Source organism: Lissotriton helveticus, chromosome 12 (assembly GCF_964261635.1).
Source record: "Lissotriton helveticus chromosome 12, aLisHel1.1, whole genome shotgun sequence".
Taxonomy (NCBI): Eukaryota; Metazoa; Chordata; class Amphibia; order Caudata; family Salamandridae; genus Lissotriton; species Lissotriton helveticus.
This window is the reverse complement of record NC_136073.1, coordinates 2,126,169-2,147,768: the sequence shown is the minus strand read 5'-3', so window position 1 is coordinate 2,147,768 and position 21,600 is coordinate 2,126,169. Positions and strand designations below refer to the sequence as shown.

The 21,600-nt window shown below is 51.2% G+C and overlaps 1 protein-coding gene across 2 annotated transcripts in view; it reads right to left on the bottom strand.

Moving 5' to 3' along the window:
• Positions 1–21,600, bottom strand: part of REEP6 (receptor accessory protein 6) — a 78,816-nt gene that overhangs the window by 22,549 nt on the left and 34,667 nt on the right. For both annotated transcript variants that reach the window (XM_078670799.1, XM_078670798.1), the window contains exons 3-4: positions 8,391–8,529; positions 7,133–7,301 (exon numbers count right to left, since the gene is read on the bottom strand). In XM_078670799.1, coding sequence (XP_078526925.1) covers positions 7,133–7,301; positions 8,391–8,529 — 308 coding nt within the window. The remainder of the gene's footprint in view (positions 1–7,132; positions 7,302–8,390; positions 8,530–21,600) is intronic.

The following is a 21,600-nucleotide window of genomic DNA, read 5'->3' as shown; positions in this document are numbered from 1 at the left end:
GCGGCCTCTGGGTCAAGGCGCGATGTGCGCGCTCAATGATTAAGCATGAGGACAGGCTCTCCGGAGGCATCCAGCTCAGCAGCCACTGGGTAAGGAACTGTTCCATATTCCCCTTCTCACAGCGTTCCGGAAAACCAACAAATCGGAGGTTATTGCGGCGGGCGCGACCTTCTGCATCCTCAGCCCTAAGCGCCAGATTCTTCTGCACCGATTCCACCACCGCCAGTCGTTTCTTCAAGGACCCAACATCGTCCTCCACCACAGAGATTCTGGATTCCGCCTCGGTGATCCGCGCCACTGCATTCCGCAGGTCTTGACGAATCAGGGTAACGTCTGCGCCCACCGCGCCGATTTTAGCGTCCAGCATATCCCTAGATTGGGTGATGGCGGCCATGAGCGCGGTATTGTCTGGGGGGGTGGTTGTTGCTGACCCCCACCCGACGGGCCCGGACCTCCAGTTGGCCCCGTGAATTTGTCGAAGGTCGGTTGCTTGGTTTGGCCGCCGCCTCCACCTCGGGTCATGATCGCCACCTGCCCACGGGCCACCAACAGTCAACACCGGCGTGGCAAAATGGGGTCTCCCACGTCCTTCGTCTAGCCCAGTGGGGACCCCTCCAGCCGAGCACGTCCCACCACCAAAAGCGGGCAGCCGGACACTCCTCTCTGGTCACAGTTCAGGTAAGGCAGAGCAGGCCCCGGGAATCACCCCCATGCCACTCGTGGCCCGCAAGTCTGTCGAATGGGCTCGTCCGCCCTCTGTGCACCTGTGGGTTTACTGCCACTGCCAGCAATGTCCGGGGGTCCAGAGGGGGGCAACCACGACGTGCCGCCCGCCGCAGGGTCCGCCAACCGCCGCACTGCTGTGTACTGGACCTCGAGTGTAGAGAGGCAGTGGCGAGGCGTCCCCCAAGCTCGGGAGCGGCAACCGCCCACAGCCAACCCCGGGCGGGGAGTCGCGAAACTCGAGGCCCCCGGCTCCGCCGGTCCCGCTAGGCCCAGCAGCCCGTGGGGCGAGCCTCGCCCCTCTAATGTAGCGGCGCCGTGGCCTGGCCCCCGGGGGGACCGAATCCGCCCTCACCTGTCCCGCCGGGTCAATTCAGCTCAGGGAAGGCGGTAAGGCGGCCGCGCCACACGGGTGTCGCCCGGACGGGGAGCGCCAAAATCGAGGTCCCGGCTTCAGCCACGCACTAGGCCGCACTCTTCTCCCTGTCTCCTGGCCGTGACTAAGGCGCCAGAATCTCCGTTGGCCGCACCGGGAGATGTCCGGTGCCCTCTGCTGTAATCGCCTCACTCGGGGTGTGTTGTAGAGGCTCGGGGACAGGATAACTGGACGGATGTATCTCGGGCAAGCGGGAGCTCTAGGAAGCTGCGACCGCCATTGCCGCTCTCGTAGCCACGCCCCCCCTTGCTTTAATTTTTTTAATGAACATTTTATTTTAAAAGCGAAGAATCGTCAATCTTGCTTTCAAGCTCCTGCAAATATTTGCATCTAATAGGGGAGCATTCTGGGAGCATTAGATATTGCCTCAGATTGCTAAACTTTCAAAACGTGTGTACACATTTTTATACTGGAACCAGCGTCAGTAGTGCAGTCGGAGCTTATAACTTTTACTTAGAGTGCTCACACTAATAAAGGCTTTCAATTAATGAACCATAAATACAACTTTGAACAGCATTACTATATGGACAAAAATATTACCTTAACTGCAGACAGTGCCCTTTCCTGATCCATTAGGTGTTACTGCAAACTGGCAGCCAAAGGGCTTGTGCTGCAGGGGGTTGGGCCTACTTATCCCGAGGACAAAACACACATGAAAACGTGTTGCCCTTGACCCCAAACAATATGTCCTGGACATTGGGCTATAGGAATGCCACATCCCTTGGAACACATGTGAATGGTCTAGGTTTTTTGGATACAGACCAGTCTGGTATGATCTTTGAGAGTCGACACCCCCTCCACATCACACATTCACAGTGATTTACTGTTGAAGGGACCTCTGCAACCTTGGCCACGAAAAGAGGGTAGAGATGAGCTCGCAGCGTAAGCAGCCTTATAACACCGTGCTTATAATAGAGCCAGGTGGGTCTGGATATCCTTGTCCCAAACCCAAGAAGTGGCAGCTCTAGCAGCGTACACAACATGTTCCCAAATACGCAAGAGGAGACAAACACTGGAGAGCATCAGCCCAGCGATTGCTTGAAAGCACTATGCTGTGTTGGAAGGATGGGCAACACGTGACGAAATGTTTTGAAGGTTTGCCATTCGTTCACTGAACACAATCCTTCTCAACTGTTGAGTCACAAACCACTTATAAAGAGGTGCTAGATGGAGAGCAGAGGTCTTCAGCTTGCTAAAGGAGAGGCTCAGATCAAAGAAAGGTCTCCAGAAGGGGCCAAGACTGCTCCAAGAGAAAGACTCCACCATCCAGCAGACCACAGACGAGTAGATGACGTATCCAGACATCCCAGGCGATGCGCCACATTGCGGGCACGGGAAGCCGAATCTAAAGTTGAAGAAATGAGAGAACCTAGCAGGTGGAGGGGATTTGTGATCCGTCGGAGTGAGACGCAGCCGCATTTCATTGCTAGGTACCGCCTTTAAATGCAAATTGTTTGGCATTTCCTCACGCAAATTCCAGGTGTTCAACTTTATTCACTTCAGTGTTGAGTTTTTGTGCCCGCGTAATTCTTAAGGTAATCAAGGTGCTTCTCTTTCAACTTCGAAGCCAAGGTTTGGTATAAACCAGCAGAGTTTTGTGATGATTTCCAAGATTGTACTGTGTTCCACTTTAGACCCCAATGCGCCAACTGATGGACCGGCGCATCGCCTTCATCCACTTCTATGGAGGACAGTGATCGTCACCTGCAGCGCCGTCACGTGTTTCTTGAACAGTCACAGACCTGCAAGGCATCTCCAACATTTAGGAGATCCAGAATCCAGTTAACCTTTGCAGTATTAGACGGACTTTACATTCTACAAAGCCTCTGCCTCAATTCTCACCCAATGGATGAGGTCCTATTCAGCAGCCTTTGTGGAAACATTCCTACAGGTGTACTAAGCATCTACTTTGTGCTCACATGATGAGCAGTGATCACAGACGCAGCGCCTCTTAAAACTGCAATCATACAACTGAGCAGGAGAAACAAATGACAAACCAAGAAAGGAAATCAAACGAATAAAGTGTCCGACTTGAAGCAGATCTCGATACAATGTACCGTGTGCTTCGGGATATGGGCTGAGAGCATCTTGAAGTTTTTGACAACAGACCCAAAGGGCGTGGATTGGTGGACCGAAGAAAGCCAAGCAATTCAAAGGCCTCACAGATGTCACAAGTGGGTGCTTGAAGGCAAAAAGCTTCCATCATGTCTCTCCATGTGTCGGTGAATTTCAAGACTATTTCAGATTTTACTGCCACACAGTGAAGTGTGTGCATGGATCTTAGAGTTGTGCAGGCTTGTTTTGCAATGTAACAATGCTAAAGGTATCTGTAGGAGGCACCCTCAACTAGTCAGTTGAAGTGGATTGCTTTGTCATGTCTTTTAGCCCCTCCTCATGAAGCTGCAGTTCCACCTGCAGTGCCCTGCAGAGTCTATTCCCCCCACTGCTCCCTACAGCTGCAGTGCCAAGATCTGAGCTGCCCTGGCGTACTTGTGCACGCTCCACACCGGCACTGGCTGGACCTCGGATCACTTCACCCCTTCCACCCATGACCGGCCCAGAGCTCCTCCACCATCTATGATGTTACTTCAAACCCAGGACCCTTAACCAGGGCTGTACCCACAGCACCACAGCACCGCTGCAGCCTCTAGGGCAGCCAGCGAGTTCAAATACATATCCTCGACCTATACACTTCATAGACAGCCCCATCCTCTCCCAGGGAATTACACAGACCTGCGCGGTGTACCAGCAGTGTACAGTCACAGGTTGGTTCATCTCTGACTTTCTTTTTTTTTTGAAGACCTTTATTTGCATTATTAGGTTAAACATGTATGGGCCTACAACCAATCCGGCCGGCCACAAGTCAAAAACGATCAAGAGTCAAAATAAGCGACACAAGGCCAGTTGGCAAGCAAGCAAACATAATTGGACAATGCTAGAGACGGGATAAGCGGCAATAACGGCCCATCATCAGGATCAGTGAGGTCTATTTTATAATAAGGGGATAAGGCTCATGACTGACTCACAAATACGGAAAAACCCAAAAACAGGATTACACCCATGCCAAAACGAGAGGAGGGGGGAAGGGGTGAGGGGGAAGAGGATGTAAGGGCACGATATGACCGTAGCACGAAACAAACACAAAATATAGTGGAGAAGCATACAAGTGCTACCAAGATCTCATGACCCCCACCCAATAACACGCTAACGGAGGCAAGGGGAGCGGGAAACTATACGAATCGAGCCCACGTCTTTCAATACGAGCCTGGGAAAAAGGGGGAGGGGGGGGGGAAAGGGAAAAGAGACAAGGGGGAAAAAACCAAAAAGGGACAGAAAGGGGGGGAAAGGAAGGGAGAAGAACAAAAGAAAGAAAAATAAAAGGAAAAACACAATCGTGCGAGATGGGCGCCACCCCGGGCCAGGCGACCCACGGCTAATAGTACAGAAGAAATCGGAAGCTGGCGAAAAGAAGGGTATGGCAGTTACGACGAAGCGTCGAAACCAAGAAACGTGGCATAGCAACAGACCCCAACCCACCCATGCCTGAGAAGCGAGGACAGAAGCGGCACCGCTATAAAGGGATAGAAAAGGGCCATAGAACCAAAAGAAAACATCTGAAAGACCCCACCCACCCGTCCCACCCCGCACCCCTGCAGAAGGCTACGGCCTACCCTCCAAACAGCGTGCCTGTCGCCCTAATCCGAAACCCGAAATATAGTGAAAAGAAAGGTAGAGGAAAAAGACAAAAAGAGGAGAAAAGGAAATACAAAACAAAAAGAAAATATGAGGGAGGAGCCAGAGGATATGAGCAAACACATTTGGCCACGACCCACCCCCGACCAACAAATGAAGTATCAAATCAATTCTACACCTTCACATACAGCAAGAACCACAAGGAGGGGGAGGGGGGGAGAGATTGTAACGTTTCACCGTGTCGGGAGTACAAACATCAATACAACGGGCAGGTAGACCAGCAGACTATCATGTCGTGCAACTCACCCCCAACCCTTCCTGACCACGAAACCAACCCAATAAAGGATAATGTGGAGCGTACCACCCAGCACAAAAGAATCGTAACGTAGTCCAGAGTCACGGCAGTGATATAAATCAGGTAGAGCCTTCGTACGGAGGGAATACAAAAAGTCAATTAAACAAGTCAATTGTAGCAGTAACGACAGGGCAAGCAACGGCAAGCCGGAGTCCAGGTGCGCAATCCGACAATACAAAGGTACCCCTCCAGAACAAAAGTTCGAATCCAACGTAGCGGGAGCAAACAGCGGCCCACCATGAGTTCCAGGCACCCGGGAAGGAGCAGATCTCCGCGTCGTGTGGAAGTCCTCGAAATCCAGGCGGCGAGGAAGCAGAGGATCAAAAGTCACCGGCCCATCAAGCGGCCGAAGAACAACAACAGCAACTCCTGGCGCAGCCAAAGGGGGCGAAGCAATGGCGGCATCAGGACGACAGGGGTGCATGAAAGAGCGGCAGCCCAAAATGGCGGCGAGCCGCATGGGGTCGGTAGAGGCACCGGGGGCCAAGACAGCGTGCAATGACATCAAGGCGTCCAGGACATCTCCGGGCGTGGGTTCCCGAGCACACACCCAGGCCTCCGCACAATCCGGCCGGTAAGGAGCGTCGGTGCAGAGCGGAGCACTCCCCACGTTGTCGGCAGCCATCTTGTGAGTTTCGCCGCCCCACACTCCACCGTGGGCCCCCAAACAGTTCCCAAATGTAGGACTTTACAGATCTCCGGAGGTTCCCAACAACGGCCTCACCGGCACAGGATGGGCGAGCGCCCGATTGGGGGGGGGGTCCCCTCCAAACAATGGCAGGCCCCACAGGCGAGAGCCAGACGCAGGGTCCAGGACCGCCGGACAGGGCGAAGGGACCCCTTCACACGGTCAGCCCCCAACACATCTCGTCCCCCTCCAGCTGCACGGCTCAGTCATCGGGGCCGGTCCAGGATCACTGGGGCACACGCACAACGGTTCCCACCAGTGGCTCACTTTCGCGGCCGGGGCCGGCAATCTCTTCTCCGCCGGTCGGATCCCGCAGGAATCTCTTCTCCGCCGGTCGGGTCCCGCAGGCGAGGTCCCGGTCTCGAGTGCCCGGAGGCCTCAATCCCACCGAGGGCACAGCTGCGGATCCACAGCACACAGGGACCTCCGGATCAGACGGTGAGTAAGAGTGGGTCTTTAAAGTTCAAATTCTGTATGGAAGTAGCGTCGCAGTGCAGGATATATGGCAGGATAGTCGAAGTTAGCCGGAGGGCCGACGGAGCCGAGCTAAAAGGCGGCCATTACGTCCTCGAGCTAGGCTCCTCCCTCCATCTCTGACTTTCAGTATCAACTCCTCCTTGGAGCTCACTGGACTGTTAACACCCACTTTCAATCCAAAGATTGACACATCTTAGCAATTTCACACCCGGATTACAGCCATGACCCCACTTGGGTCCATAGGCAATGGGCAGTTCTACCACCAGGACACGAAAACTCTAATTTGCAACTTTTCTAGCTGGGTGCCTATCCACAGGCCAACTCCATCTCCTGGGCCTGTGACACCCCCACAGTACCTCTGCCCCTCAAGGCCCTTGAGCCACCTGCGTCTCTTCCACCTGGGATCGGACCCCATCCCAGTCTGAAATAAAGCTCTACAGAGTCCTTCACCGACTCTTCAAGGTGACAGGACTGGACAGGCCATAATCGCCAAGAGCTGCTGCTAAGCGAACCATGTATGCAATCCCCATCCTTAATCCCTCATGGATGGGACCCAGTGTTGGCCCGCTGCAGTCAGACCCAGGTGAAGCACTTTGAGATTCGATAGGAGTGAGTGCTAGTGGGTAACGTGCTAGTGGGGTGACAGTCTGCTGAGTGATGGTACTTCGTGAAGAAGGGGCGTCAGTTGGACCTATGTGCGGTGGTGCCATAGTACCAGCTCGGACCATGTGGTTCAGTTGCCCGTAGCCAGTCCTCTTACCTCCTCTGGTGACGCTCTCTGCCGTGCTCAGGGCCTGCCCGCCCAGGTCACTGACCACACTGTCCACAGTGCCGTGATGCTTCAGGAAGAAGGGTCTGATGAATCGAGTGTATAGAATCTGTGAACCGTTCCAGGAGAAGGGAGCCATACACCAGAGCAGGAAGGCACACTGTGGAGAGGGTGCAAAAAGGTTCAGCTCTCCAGAGTAAGCAAAATGGCTCAACACCCACACCTCCCCCTTCCTGTGTGCCACCCCAAGTCTCTTCAGTTCAATCCCATCCCTCACTTTAATCCTGATCCACTTTTTTTTTAGGCCACACCCATCCTATACATTCACGACTGGCAAGGCCCTGATAAATACACTCGTTTTTGAGCAGCTAAAACCACTGAACTGCACCTGCTTGGTGAGTGCTGCCATGCCTTCTTGCCTTCTTTCCTTCTGACAGCTAACTGTATTCACCAAACCTCTCCAGATACCTGCTTCACCTTCCTGACCACTGCCCTGGCATTATAGACCATTCACAGAACCTGCCAACATTTCAAGCTTCCCTCCCATTAAACCTCTGCTCAAAGCCAATATGCCCTCCCTCAGCTTCACCGGCTTCTTACTTAGGACACATAATGTGTAATAATGAGTAGGAACTCTGCCTCTAACTAGGACAAACAAGAGGACTCCAAGGGTCAGGTAGCAGGCTTCTAGCACGGCTACAGGGAGACAAGTCAAACGCTTTCATATCTCCGTTTATTTTGCAGCCAATTTGTGATGTACCAGGGAGTCTCTTTCCCTTAATAGCTGCTGGGTTTGGAGACTGAGTGCGACTGTGGCTAGCTGAGCTCCCTGCGACTCCCGACACCTGCTTCTAGACAGGACTCAACAGGGGCAAAGGCAGCAATGAGGAGCCAGGAGCACTGGAGTGGAGGAGTCCGGAGTGGAAGACCATTCAATCCCAGGAGGATGCAGCTCAGGAGCCACTGAATGTGTGTTGGTGCCGCTGTGTCTCCACTCCACTCCACTCCACTCCACTCCACTCCACTCCACTCCACTCCACTCCACTCCACTCCACTCCACTCCACTCCACTCCACTCCACTCCACTCCACTCCACTCCACTCCACTCCACTGTGGGAATACTCAGTGGAGGCCTGAAAAGGATTAGCTGCCGGAAGCTAAATACTTCAGGCTCCATTCTTGGCCAACATGGTGCTCCGCGTGCGTCCCCCCTGCATATCAAGATTGTCCACTCTCACCGCCAAGCTTACCTTTCCAATGTAGTAAAACGGGAACCAGAAGAGGAAAATGTCTGAGAAGAATTCAACGACACTGAAGAGACCGTACACCACCCAGTACGTTAGCCAGATGGTGTCATCCCTCTTATCCGGGCTCTCAATGGCCTTAATCCTGCAGAGGTGGAGAGGAGAAACAGAATGAGAGGTGGCAGACAAGCTAGCAGTATTTACTTTACACCAGTTGTTGCTGGGAGGGGATACCAGCACTTACTTTTGATGAACCAGGTTTATCCATCATCACCAGACTGACTCACAGAAAGGGTGAGCAATACAGGAAAGAGAATAAGAAAAAGGCAGGAAACTAGCAACAAAGTGAGAAAGCAGATATTAAAAGAGTGCGATAAAAAGAGACAGTGTTGTGTGGTGGAAGAAAGGCGAGAGGTTGGATTGAGACCAATACCCTTGGTATTCAGCAACCTGGCCTTCATCGCTTGTTTTTATTTATTTATACAGTAAGCACTTTGGGATACAATCAAGAAAAAGAGGAGATGGGGTAATATGTGGGGGACGCTTCCAAGAGGAGGAGACGGGGCAACAGGAGCAGGAAGGCAAAGCCAAGAGGATGCACTTAAGTAGAGGCATGGCTTGGGGGGGCTTACAAGGCCAAAAAGAGGGAGTGGAGAAGGAATGAAAGACTCAGCCAGAGGGCACAGCCAATCTGAGGTAGTGGACATAGCCAAGAGGAGGCTGGAAGTGTTATTTCAGTGCAGCATCCAAGTGCCACAACAATGTGAATGACTCAGTGGGTGGTGCAGCCTCTCCATGGCACTGCTCTCATTCCAACGCTCAGGCAGGCGGACCCTCTGCAACAGAGTAAGATTGTACAATTTGCAATCAGGCCAGAAGTGGTTACGGTGAGAATGGAGGGAACATGTAATTTCTCTGCAAAGGCTTATTTGTAGCAGTCGGGCCTCATTGTAACAGCGTAGATGAACCTTTGGTCTCTTGGATGCTCTGGAGCACAGGCTAATGCTTTGTCCATCATCCTTAGTTTAAGGAAGAGTTTCTTTAGGCATAGGTTGTTGGTTTAGAGTCATCCGGCCACGAGGCGTATCTGACCAGAGGTCTTACATTGTCTAGATCCCATTGGACTCTTCAGAAGGCGAAGCAGTCATAACCTTGTAGGCAGCAGAATCCCAATCCTTCAAACCGTGGGGCAGCCTCTCACAAGGATGACCAGGTGGGACGAAGGCTGTGGCAGAACAGAAGCTGGAACCGTTCTTATCCTCTTCACAATCGTCTTTAAACCTTCGCCGTTTGGCAGTAAATTACTGGGCGAAACGGGTCTCAGGGGAAGAATGGACATGAAAGTATTATCAGGGATTGTTAAAACATGCCACGGTCACAGTTATTGGATCATTTCGTTTCAGCTTCCTAAAGTTTGCTACAGGCTTTTTCTCCCTCACAATGCAGTTTTAATTTTAATATTGAATTTGTCAAATGCAATCCACACAGGGCATAGTTTTTTTGATTTTTCCTTCATTTCTCCCCATTTCAGCGTATCAAATCTTTGGCTCGCTTGCAATATATTCTGTTTCTTACATTTATTGTAAACTGATATAGTTCTCAGTTTTAGATTCTCCTAATGATGTTTCCATTTCAACTCTTCATTAAGATGTGTCCAAGTACATTAACATTACAACACGGTCAAGTTTCAGATGATACACAATGGAGTTTTTCAGTCTAGAAAAATAATAATAATCCACATTTGTAAAGCGCACAATCACCCGTAAGGGTCTCTAGGCGCTGGGGGCCGTCGGGAAGATTAAGCAAGCTATTGCCCAGAGTCACATGATGCTGGGCTAACCTGCCGCCGGAGCCGGGGATCAAACCCTGATCCCCAGATTCCAGCGTCAGTCGCCCTGGCCGCGGCGCCACACCTCTCCCAAAATGAATCCACTTCGTCAGTCTGTACATTGAACTGACTGAAAGGGACCTGCCTACTTTGAAACTCCACTTAATTATCTGAGATGAGCTCTGTCGCCCTGGTGTACATTGCTGGAAAGGCACAGGTGGAACTTGAGGAGGAAGGCTGTCGGTGAAGTAAGTCACCATCAAAGACTGTCAGAGACAAATAAAGGAGACAATATGCAGCCTTGTTCAACTCCTCTTTGGACCACTACTCTTGTGGTGTTGTGTCTAGAATCACATTCATACCCAAGTATTTGCATACAAAGTGTTAATTGCAGACAGGAGGCCAAGAACAAAACTATGTTTGGTGTGTTTGAAGAGATGGTGTGGAGGTTTATCACTACAATTGATCAAGATGGCCTTCTTAGCTAAGATCACATGTATCCATGTCTAGGATGTTTACATATGGTGGAATGAACATAGGAAGAATTTCAGTAACATTGAAGACAGTACCAGAAAGTCATTTTTGGATGTTCCCAACTCGGTCCCTTTACATGTTGTGAACCCATGAACCTAGCACTGATCCTGATCCTCAAATCAGTAAATAAAATTGCATGGAAAATGTTCCTCCTCAGTGGTGGGATCAAATCTGCCCAACCAGGCACATTACTCTGTCACACGCCCTCAAAATCATTGAGGAAATCTAGATTTATCAATGGTACAAGAACAACTGTGCAATCGGAGTTACTGGTTAAAACTGAAATCTATATTTACCAACGGTACAAGAACAACCGTGGACTCGGGAGTTACTGGTTAAAACTGAAATCTATATTTAATCAACAACAGTACAAGAACAACTTTAGACTCGTGGTTACTGGTTAATCCTGAAATCTATATTTATCAACAACGATACAAGAACAACTGTGGAACCAGAGTTTCAGGTTAATACTGAAATTTATATTTATCAACAACAACTATAGACTCGGGTTACTGGTTAATACTGAAATGTACATTTATCAACAGTACAAGAACAGCCGTGGAATCGGGGTTACTGATGAATACTGTAATCTAGATTTATCAACCGTACAAAAACAGCCGTGGAATCGGGGTTACTGATGAATACTGGTACAGTATCTTAAGTGGGATCTAAGGAAAATGAATAAAGCTTGTCAAGATAAATGGAGAATAGACAAATACTTCATATATTAGGAAAAGCTCGCAGGACAATCATTTAAGCCCTGCTGTGATCTTGGATTAAATAATTACTCAATAGATTTGTATACTATTGCAGATAAATACACATTGCCAAATAGAATGGGTTAATTACTATTAAACATTGTTGAGAATTAGGGGGGTTATTCAGACCCATCAAAGTATATCAGACACTGTGGAAAATTCTTTAAATTGTTTGCACTTTCATTATTCCAGTGTAAGATTGTCAATTAACCGAGAATATGAACGGTGGAAAGGTCATTAAAAGACATAGGTTTTGATGTACTGGTAAACCAATCGTAGTAAGTGATGAACTTATGGTTTTACAAAAGGCACAGTCAAATTTGTTATATTTTTAAATGAACATTTTTTAAAGTTTGATATCCATTTAGAGATATTATGCATTTTTAAGTTTGTATGGTTTTGAAATTTGACCGGAACAAGTTACTAATCCAGTAAATTTTATAGAATAAATTGAAAAGCTGAATTGAATATCTGTGCTTCTTTAAGAAAAGGCCTTTAAGCCCCAGTACAATGTTTTGGTTCATTTCCAATACCATTGACATAGTAATTGTCAGAAAATATATAATTTGAAAGAAACACATAGTGATAGCTTCCTTACCTTAGATTTTACCCCCAGGCGTCAGACTGGATCCAGAAAGTTTTCGTCAGCACTACCCCTGCAAGTCGGAAGGTGGCGTTGTGTGGCTCCACGTCTGTCATTGGCGTTGTGGTCGCCAAGATGATGTTGCAGCAGCCACTTAGACGCCGCCCTCACGTGTGGACGCCAGTTCTTTCTTTTTCTGCGCCAGCAAGCGCAGATCCGGAGAGAGCGGTACCCCCAGTCAATTTATGACTGAGTTTGTCAAGGCTTTTGTCTCTATTTTTCGAGTTGATAGACTCTTGGTGCCGTAGGGCTGCCCGGTTTCAAGTCCTTCGGGATTGTCATTGCATGATGTCAGTGACGGACCCGCACCGCGTCTGTCTCTACTGCCTGGGGCGCAACCACAACCCCAAGGCATGCCCAGACTTTGCTGGAAGTCCGGCAGTCAGCTCCGTGCCGTTCAAGTTGCCGGTCCCGGGGGAGGTCGAGGGAACGGGCGCGAAGCCATCACCATAGTTCGTTGGGACCGAAGACTTTGCACTCTGGGTCAGGTAAGGGTGAAGCATCACAAGAAGTCGAAGAAGCGCCATCGCTCTCCTACCTCCCGTGGTGCGGGTGAATGTATGACATTGTTCTGCATTCTGTCCATCAATTGTTGTTTTTGCATTTGTCACCCCGAGTGGGATGGGTATGCTCAGACGCGAGTCCCATGCTCTCCACACCACTGGAGTCAAGCTATCCAGGCTGATGACGGCTGATCGCCAGAAACCGGTCCTTGGATGCTTGATTCCGGTCCAGGAAAGACATGGCTTGGCAGTTCGGGATGGACTGTTCCCATGAGGCACAGGGTCAAGGCTGATTTGCATATGGCCATGTCTGAACTGGGGTGGTGTGGAGTTAAAAAAAACGATGGATTTAGGCCCAGATCTCTGTACTGGGGTGAATGTATGACATTGTTCTGCATTCTGTCCATCAATTGTTGTTTTTGCATTTGTCACCCCCGCAGCTACAGCAGAGCCTACGTAGTCGGTGTACCCGCCCTTCCTGGGTCTGTCGGCAACTCCGGCCCAGCTGCAGGACCTCTTTGGGCCATTGGGCCCCGCCGGCTCGCCTTCGGGGCCTGTCTGGGGGCCCTCGTTCTGCATGGTCAGTGGCTTTGGCATCGCTGTTGGCTCAGGCCCCGGCATCGCAGGCCCCCCAAGGATCCAAGCCTGGATCCCGGTCTACGCCAATTGAGCTTGGAACACCTCCACTGACGTCGACCCCACCGGCACAACCTCGGACGTCGTCTGGCGGCAAAAGCGACGTCGGCCCGGGTTTCAGCCTGGAGGTGGACACGGCGCCGGAACGGCATCGCTCGACTCAGAGTCCGACGCCGATGGGGCCTTTCTAGCCCTATGTCCAGCCTCCTTATTTTCGGCCTGTTCATCAGCCTTCGGAGGAAGGGGAGAACTGGGAGGGGTCTGAGGACCCTCTCACAGCTCAGTGTGAGTTTGACATGGAGTGGGCAGAGGAATTGGGGATGCCAGTGGACTGGATACCTCTCCTGACATTGGCATGCTATCTCCTCCTACCGTGGCTATGGAGGAGGGTGCAAGTTATGCTTTGGTGTTGCGTAGGGCAGCAGAGGCTCTCCACCTTCAACTCCTACAGTGGCCGGCAGGACTAACCTCCTGACAGAAGTGCTTCAGCCAGTGGCTGCCTCTGCAGAGCCACTGCTGCCTTTTAATTATGTTCTTTTGGGCACCTGGTCCAGACCCAACACAGGGGCACCTGTGGATAGGAACGTGGCCCGACGCCTTCGCCCGGCTGCAGGCGACCCCATTTTCCTTTCCCAACACCCCACCGCTGAGAGCTTAGTTGTCCAAGCCTCTGTGTCCCCAAGCGCATTCCCTTCCGCACCCCCCGGACAGGGAATCTAAGAACCTGGAACAGTTCGGTAAGAAGATTTTTTCTTCCGCCAGTTCAGGGCTGCCGGCTGTGAATACTGCATACCTCTTGGGCAGTTTTTCCCACTCTGTGTGAGATACGGTGGCGCAGGTGCTGCCTCAGTGTCCGAAGGAGGCCCGGACCGTGCACTCTCAAGCTATTGTTGAAGGGAGAGATGCAGCAAAGCTCACGATTCGTTGTGGCTTTGACACCGCCGACTCGCTGGGCAGGGCGATTTCCAACACAGTGGCGCTCCATAGCCACGCCTGGCTGAAGGCTACTGGTTTCTCTGGGCCAGTACACCCAGATGGACATGCCCTTTGATGGCGTTCGCCTTTTTTGGTAACAAAGCAAGTGCGTTGGAGCGCTTTAAGGACTCGCGGGCTACGGCCAAGCCCTTGGGTCTTTCTGCCATGCTCCCTCCTTCGCCTTCTGCTTTTTGCTCGTTTCGTGGCCACGGAAGGAGCGCCCGACACGTTCGCTTCGGAGCCACAGGCCTGCCCAGCAACAATCTCAGCGCGGACGTGGAACCCACCGAGGCGGGTCAGGGGGCCAGCGGGGTGGTCAGTCCACCTCCACACCAGCCACCACTGCCTCCACACCTTCCTAGTCCGGTCTTTAAGGCCCATCAAACGCCAGTGGGCGGCAGGATTCGCCATCACCTCCCCCACTGGTGCACCATTACTTTGGACAGCTGGGTTTACAACCGAAGGGGCTACTCCCTCCCCTTCGAGACTACCCCTCCAGCAATGCACCCCAGTACCTCCGTATGTCGGGGGATCACTTGGCACCTTTTCAACAGGAAGTCGTGGCCCTCTTTGCCAAGGGGGCCATCGAGCGCATTCCTGCGCCAGATGTAGGACATGGTTGTTATTCCCACTACTTTCTGGTGCCCAAGAAGGACAAGGGCCTGCGTCCTATCGTGGACCTCGGGGACGTCAATCGCTTCCTCTGGAAGGAGAAGTTCAAGATGGTAACTCTGGCTCAGGTCTGGTCTGCCCTCTACTCTGGAGACTGGGTGGTAGCGTTGTACCTGCAGGACTCATATTTCCACATTCCCGGCCTACCTGCGTTACCTGCAGTTCACGGTAGGCCATGAGCACTTTCAGTTTACCATGCTCCCCTTTGGCCTTACCAGCGCCCCTCGGGTGTTCACGAAAGTGATGGCGGTGGTCGCAGCTCATCTGCGCAGATCAGGGGTTCCAGTCTTCCACCTATTTCGATGATTGGCTGCTGAAGACGGGCTGGCCCCAGGCTGCGGTAGTGACAAAAATCAATAAAGCAAACAATATACACAGTATTTATAACACTAAGAAAACCAAGGAAGACAGAAAAAATATATTCAAAGTTTTTACCATTTTAATAATTTCTTCTCATATTATCTTTCAAATATTTATACAAAACATTTAAAAAATGAAACACAATATGTAACATTACATTAAATCAATATGTATAAATAAAGGGTTAAAAAGTGGCAATATCTTTATTAACTCGACGCGCGTTTCGGCGTATACAACGCCTTCTTCAGGCAAGCCACACAATTATAGATCCTGTTTCAATGTGATTAGTTCCTAGTGATTAAAACCTGCAACTCCATAGTTGGTGGATGTTCTTGATTCTAATAAATGGCTGATAAAAATGTGGTGCACCGAATGTGCAACGATGTTTTATTAATTTTAAAATCAACGATTTCATGAAAAGGTCGGATGTTTGGTTATCAAACAAGCCTTGTGTAGGATACCCTTTTCCGAAGGCATCACCGGCAGCCATCCTTAGCCTGGACCTACCTGGAGCCTCCTTTTATCAGATAAGTCCTTTACTGTGCATGCCTATTGAGCTACATATTTGGAGCACTATCACATATCTAGCGCTTGTTCCAGTTTCTTTGTTGAATCTCTTCTATCGCAAGAGGCTTTCCAGAATATCATGATACTGATTTTAACATTTAGCGGGACCAGGTCGCTTTTCAAATATACCTACACGGAGGCTGCTGGGCCTCATGGCCTCATGCATGTCGATCATGCCAGGTGGCATATGAGGGCTCTGCAGTGAGACCTTTAAGCCCCACCACAAGGTTTTGGTTCATTTGCAATACCATTGACATAGTAATTGTCAGAAAATATATAATTGTTCACAGGAGGCTGGCGATCGAATTAGTTTTATGTGACTGTCTGGGGTTTGCGGTGACGTAGTAGGTTGGACAGGGTCTTGTATTGTGATAGAAAGGATTAGTGGTTTAACGTGTCGTAGATTATTGTTCTCTATTGAATAAGAGGGACAGGGCCCAGCGTTTAATTTCCTTCATCGTGAGAACATTGTGTGGTTTCAATTTCTTGCTTCTTTTATGCAAGTTTCAAATATATTAAAGCTAATGATTAACCAGTATAACCAGTAATCAAAACATAGGCAACTGCTGAACTGGGGCAGGGTTCATGTGCCGCTGGGACTCCAGTTTGCCACTCAGCATTATTTCATAAATACTTGTTCTAGTGCCCTCTGTCAACACTCGTTAGGGCAAATAATTGAGGCATTAGTGCAGTTCAGACACCTCTTGGGGCAAGAACCCTTATGAAATAATATATTTTATAGTAAACGCATGAGCTCAGAAGGAGTCTAAGCATACGAATATAAGCTGGGATAGCATTCGCTACCCTTAGGAGGCAGCTTTGCAACCCCTGCAATTTACCCACTCCTGTCCACATCTCGAAATACCAGAGTCAGCTGCTGGGCGCGGTTGGTTTTCACTCCCACTTTGTGCTGCAGACATAGGTCAACAGTTATATGATTTAAAAAGGAAATAACCCACACCAGACTAGAAGAGGTCGTGCAGTATGGTTACCTGTGAGGTCACTTCTGCATCTTCTGTGTAGATGAGGTGATGCAAAGATCCCTTGAACGTGGAAACTCCAGGCGGCCGTTAGTCTATGGAAAGTGAAGGTCACAGGAGGACGCTGCATAGTTCTCACCCCTGCACAGAGTCCACGATTTAACATATTTCCAAATAAACACCTCGAAGGGGTAGCAACTGCTCTCCACCTCCACCAACAGGATAAGAGCCTGGCAAAAGTTCACTTCAAGCAGGGACACGAGGTCAGTGGAAGAGGACAACTCCATACTCTGGGGTGTAACCTGCTACGTACAAGAGGGGGCACATAAGGGAAGCTCTGGACAGTAGGTTGCAAAAAGACCTTCATATTTTGGGGAGTAGCCTGTTCAGTAAGAGTGGAGAGAAAGTGAGGGGAACCTGACAAAGAAAACCTCTCCATACTGCAGTGTGTAACCTGCTCAGTGGGAAATGGGAGCAAGACATGACATCTCTGGTAAGAAAGCTAGAACTACACCCCCATACTTCACTGTGCAACCTGCTCACCATGGTAGGATAGCTCTGGAGTGAAGGCTGAAGGAGACACCCCCATACTTCACTGTGCAACCTGCTCACCATGGCAGGATAGCTCTGGAGCGAAGGCTGAAGGAGACACCCCCATACTTCACTGTGCAACCTGCTCACCATGGCAGGATAGCTCTGGAGTGAAGGCTGAAGGAGACACCCCCATACTTCACTGTGCAACCTGCTCACCATGGTAGGATAGCTCTGGAGCGAAGGCTGAAGGAGACACCCCCATACTTCACTGTGCAACCTGCTCACCGTGGTAGGATAGCTCTGGAGAGAAGGCTGAAGGAGACACCCCCATACTTCACTGTGCAACCTGCTCACCATGGTAGGATTGCTCTGGAGTGAAGGCTGAAGGAGACACCCCCATACTTCACTGTGCAACCTGCTCACCATGGTAGGATTGCTCTGGAGTGAAGGCTGAAGGAGACACCCCCATACTTCACTGTGCAACCTGCTCACCATGGTAGGATAGCTCTGGAGTGAAGGCTGAAGGAGACACCCCCATACTTCACTGTGCAACCTGCTCACCATGGTAGGATAGCTCTGGAGTGAAGGCTGAGGGAGACACCCCCATACTTCACTGTGCAACCTGCTCACCATGGTAGGATAGCTCTGGAGTGAAGGCTGAAGGAGACACCCCCATACTTCACTGTGCAACCTGCTCACCATGGTAGGATTGCTCTGGAGTGAAGGCTGAAGGAGACACCCCCATACTTCACTGTGCAACCTGCTCACCATGGTAGGATAGCTCTGGAGTGAAGGCTGAAGGAGACACCCCCATACTTCACTGTGCAACCTGCTCACCATGGTAGGATAGCTCTGGAGTGAAGGCTGAAGGAGACACCCCCATACTTCACTGTGCAACCTGCTCACCATGGTAGGATTGCTCTGGAGTGAAGGCTGAGGGAGACACCCCCATACTTCACTGTGCAACCTGCTCACCATGGTAGGATAGCTCTGGAGTGAAGGCTGAGGGTGACACCTTCATACCCCAGGGTGGAACCTGCACACCATGGTAGGATAGCTCTGGAGCGAAGGCTGAAGGAGACACCCCCATACTTCACTGTGCAACCTGCTCACCATGGTAGGATAGCTCTGGAGCGAAGGCTGAAGGAGACACCCCCATACTTCACTGTGCAACCTGCTCACCATGGTAGGATAGCTCTGGAGTGAAGGCTGAGGGTGACACCTTCATACCCCAGGGTGGAACCTGCACACCATGGCAGGATAGCTCTGGAGCGAAGGCTGAAGGAGACACCCCCATACTTCACTGTGCAACCTGCTCACCATGGTAGGATAGCTCTGGAGTGAAGGCTGAAGGAGACACCCCCATACTTCACTGTGCAACCTGCTCACCATGGTAGGGTAGCTCTGGAGTGAAGGCTGAAGGAGACACCCCCATACTTCACTGTGCAACCTGCTCACCATGGTAGGATAGCTCTGGAGTGAAGGCTGAGGGTGACACCTTCATACCCCAGGGTGGAACCTGCACACCATGGTAGGATAGCTCTGGAGAGGAGGCTGAGGGTGACACCTTCATACCCCAGGGTGGAACCTGCACACCATGGTAGGATAGATCTGGAGTGAAGGCTGAGGGTGACACCCCCATACTTCACTGTGCAACCTGCTCACCATGGTAGGATAGCTCTGGAGTGAAGGCTGGGAGGACACTTCCAGACTCCACTGTGCAACCTGCTCACCATGGTAGGATAGCTCTGGAGAGAAGGCTGAGGGGGACACCCCCATACTTCACTGTGCAACCTGCTCACCATGGTAGGATAGCTCTGGAGTGAAGGCTGAAGGAGACACCCCCATACTTCACTGTGCAACCTGCTCACCATGGTAGGATAGCTCTGGAGTGAAGGCTGAAGGAGACACCCCCCATACTTCACTGTGCAACCTGCTCACCATGGTAGGGTAGCTCTGGAGTGAAGGCTGAGGGTGACACCCCCATACTTCACTGTGCAACCTGCTCACCATGGCAGGATAGCTCTGGAGTGAAGGCTGAGGGTGACACCTTCATACCCCAGAGTGGAACCTGCACACCATGGTAGGATAGCTCTGGAGCGAAGGCTGAAGGAGACACCCCCATACTTCACTGTGCAACCTGCTCACCATGGTAGGATATCTCTGGAGTGAAGGCTGGGAGGACACTTCCAGACTCCACTGTGCAACCTGCTCACCATGGTAGGATAGCTCTGGAGAGAAGGCTGAAGGAGACACCCCCATACTTCACTGTGCAACCTGCTCACCATGGTAGGATTGCTCTGGAGTGAAGGCTGAAGGAGACACCCCCATACTTCACTGTGCAACCTGCTCACCATGGTAGGATAGCTCTGGAGTGAAGGCTGAAGGAGACACCCCCATACTTCACTGTGCAACCTGCACACCATGGTAGGATAGCTCTGGAGTGAAGGCTGAGGGAGACACCCCCATACTTCACTGTGCAACCTGCTCACCATGGTAGGATAGCTCTGGAGTGAAGGCTGAAGGAGACACCCCCATACTTCACTGTGCAACCTGCTCACCATGGTAGGATAGCTCTGGAGTGAAGGCTGAGGGTGACACCTTCATACCCCAGGGTGGAACCTGCACACCATGGCAGGATAGCTCTGGAGCGAAGGCTGAAGGAGACACCCCCATACTTGTGCAACCTGCTCACCATGGTAGGATAGCTCTGGAGTGAAGGCTGAAGGAGACACCCCCATACTTCACTGTGCAACCTGCTCACCATGGTAGGGTAGCTCTGGAGTGAAGGCTGAGGGTGACACCCCCATACTTCACTGTGCAACCTGCTCACCGTGGTAGGATAGCTCTGGAGTGAAGGCTGAAGGAGACACCCCCATACTTCACTGTGCAACCTGCTCACCATGGTAGGATAGCTCTGGAGTGAAGGCTGAGGGTGACACCTTCATACCCCAGGGTGGAACCTGCACACCATGGTAGGATAGCTCTGGAGAGGAGGCTGAGGGTGACACCTTCATACCCCAGGGTGGAACCTGCACACCATGGTAGGATAGCTCTGGAGTGAAGGCTGAGGGTGACACCCCCATACTTCACTGTGCAACCTGCTCACCATGGTAGGATAGCTCTGGAGTGAAGGCTGGGAGGACACTTCCAGACTCCACTGTGCAACCTGCTCACCATGGTAGGATAGCTCTGGAGAGAAGGCTGAGGGGGACACCCCCATACTTCACTGTGCAACCTGCTCACCATGGTAGGATAGCTCTGGAGTGAAGGCTGAGGGTGACACCCCCATACTTCACTGTGCAACCTGCTCACCATGGCAGGATAGCTCTGGAGTGAAGGCTGAGGGTGACACCTTCATACCCCAGGGTGGAACCTGCACACCATGGTAGGATAGCTCTGGAGCGAAGGCTGAAGGAGACACCCCCATACTTCACTGTGCAACCTGCTCACCATGGTAGGATATCTCTGGAGTGAAGGCTGGGAGGACACTTCCAGACTCCACTGTGCAACCTGCTCACCATGGTAGGATAGCTCTGGAGTGAAGGCTGAAGGAGACACCCCCATACTTCACTGTGCAACCTGCACACCATGGTAGGATAGCTCTGGAGTGAAGGCTGAGGGAGACACCCCCATACTTCACTGTGCAACCTGCTCACCATGGTAGGATAGCTCTGGAGTGAAGGCTGAAGGAGACACCCCCATACTTCACTGTGCAACCTGCTCACCATGGTAGGATAGCTCTGGAGTGAAGGCTGAGGGGGACACCGCCATACTTCACTGTGCAACCTGCTCACCATGGTAGGATAGCTCTGGAGTGAAGGCTGAAGGAGACACCCCCATACTTCACTGTGCAACCTGCTCACCATGGTAGGATAGCTCTGGAGCGAAGGCTGAAGGAGACACCCCCATACTTCACTGTGCAACCTGCTCACCATGGTAGGATAGCTCTGGAGTGAAGGCTGAAGGAGACACCCCCCATACTTCACTGTGCAACCTGCTCACCATGGTAGGGTAGCTCTGGAGTGAAGGCTGAGGGTGACACCCCCATACTTCACTGTGCAACCTGCTCACCATGGCAGGATAGCTCTGGAGTGAAGGCTGAGGGTGACACCTTCATACCCCAGGGTGGAACCTGCACACCATGGTAGGATAGCTCTGGAGCGAAGGCTGAAGGAGACACCCCCATACTTCACTGTGCAACCTGCTCACCATGGTAGGGTAGC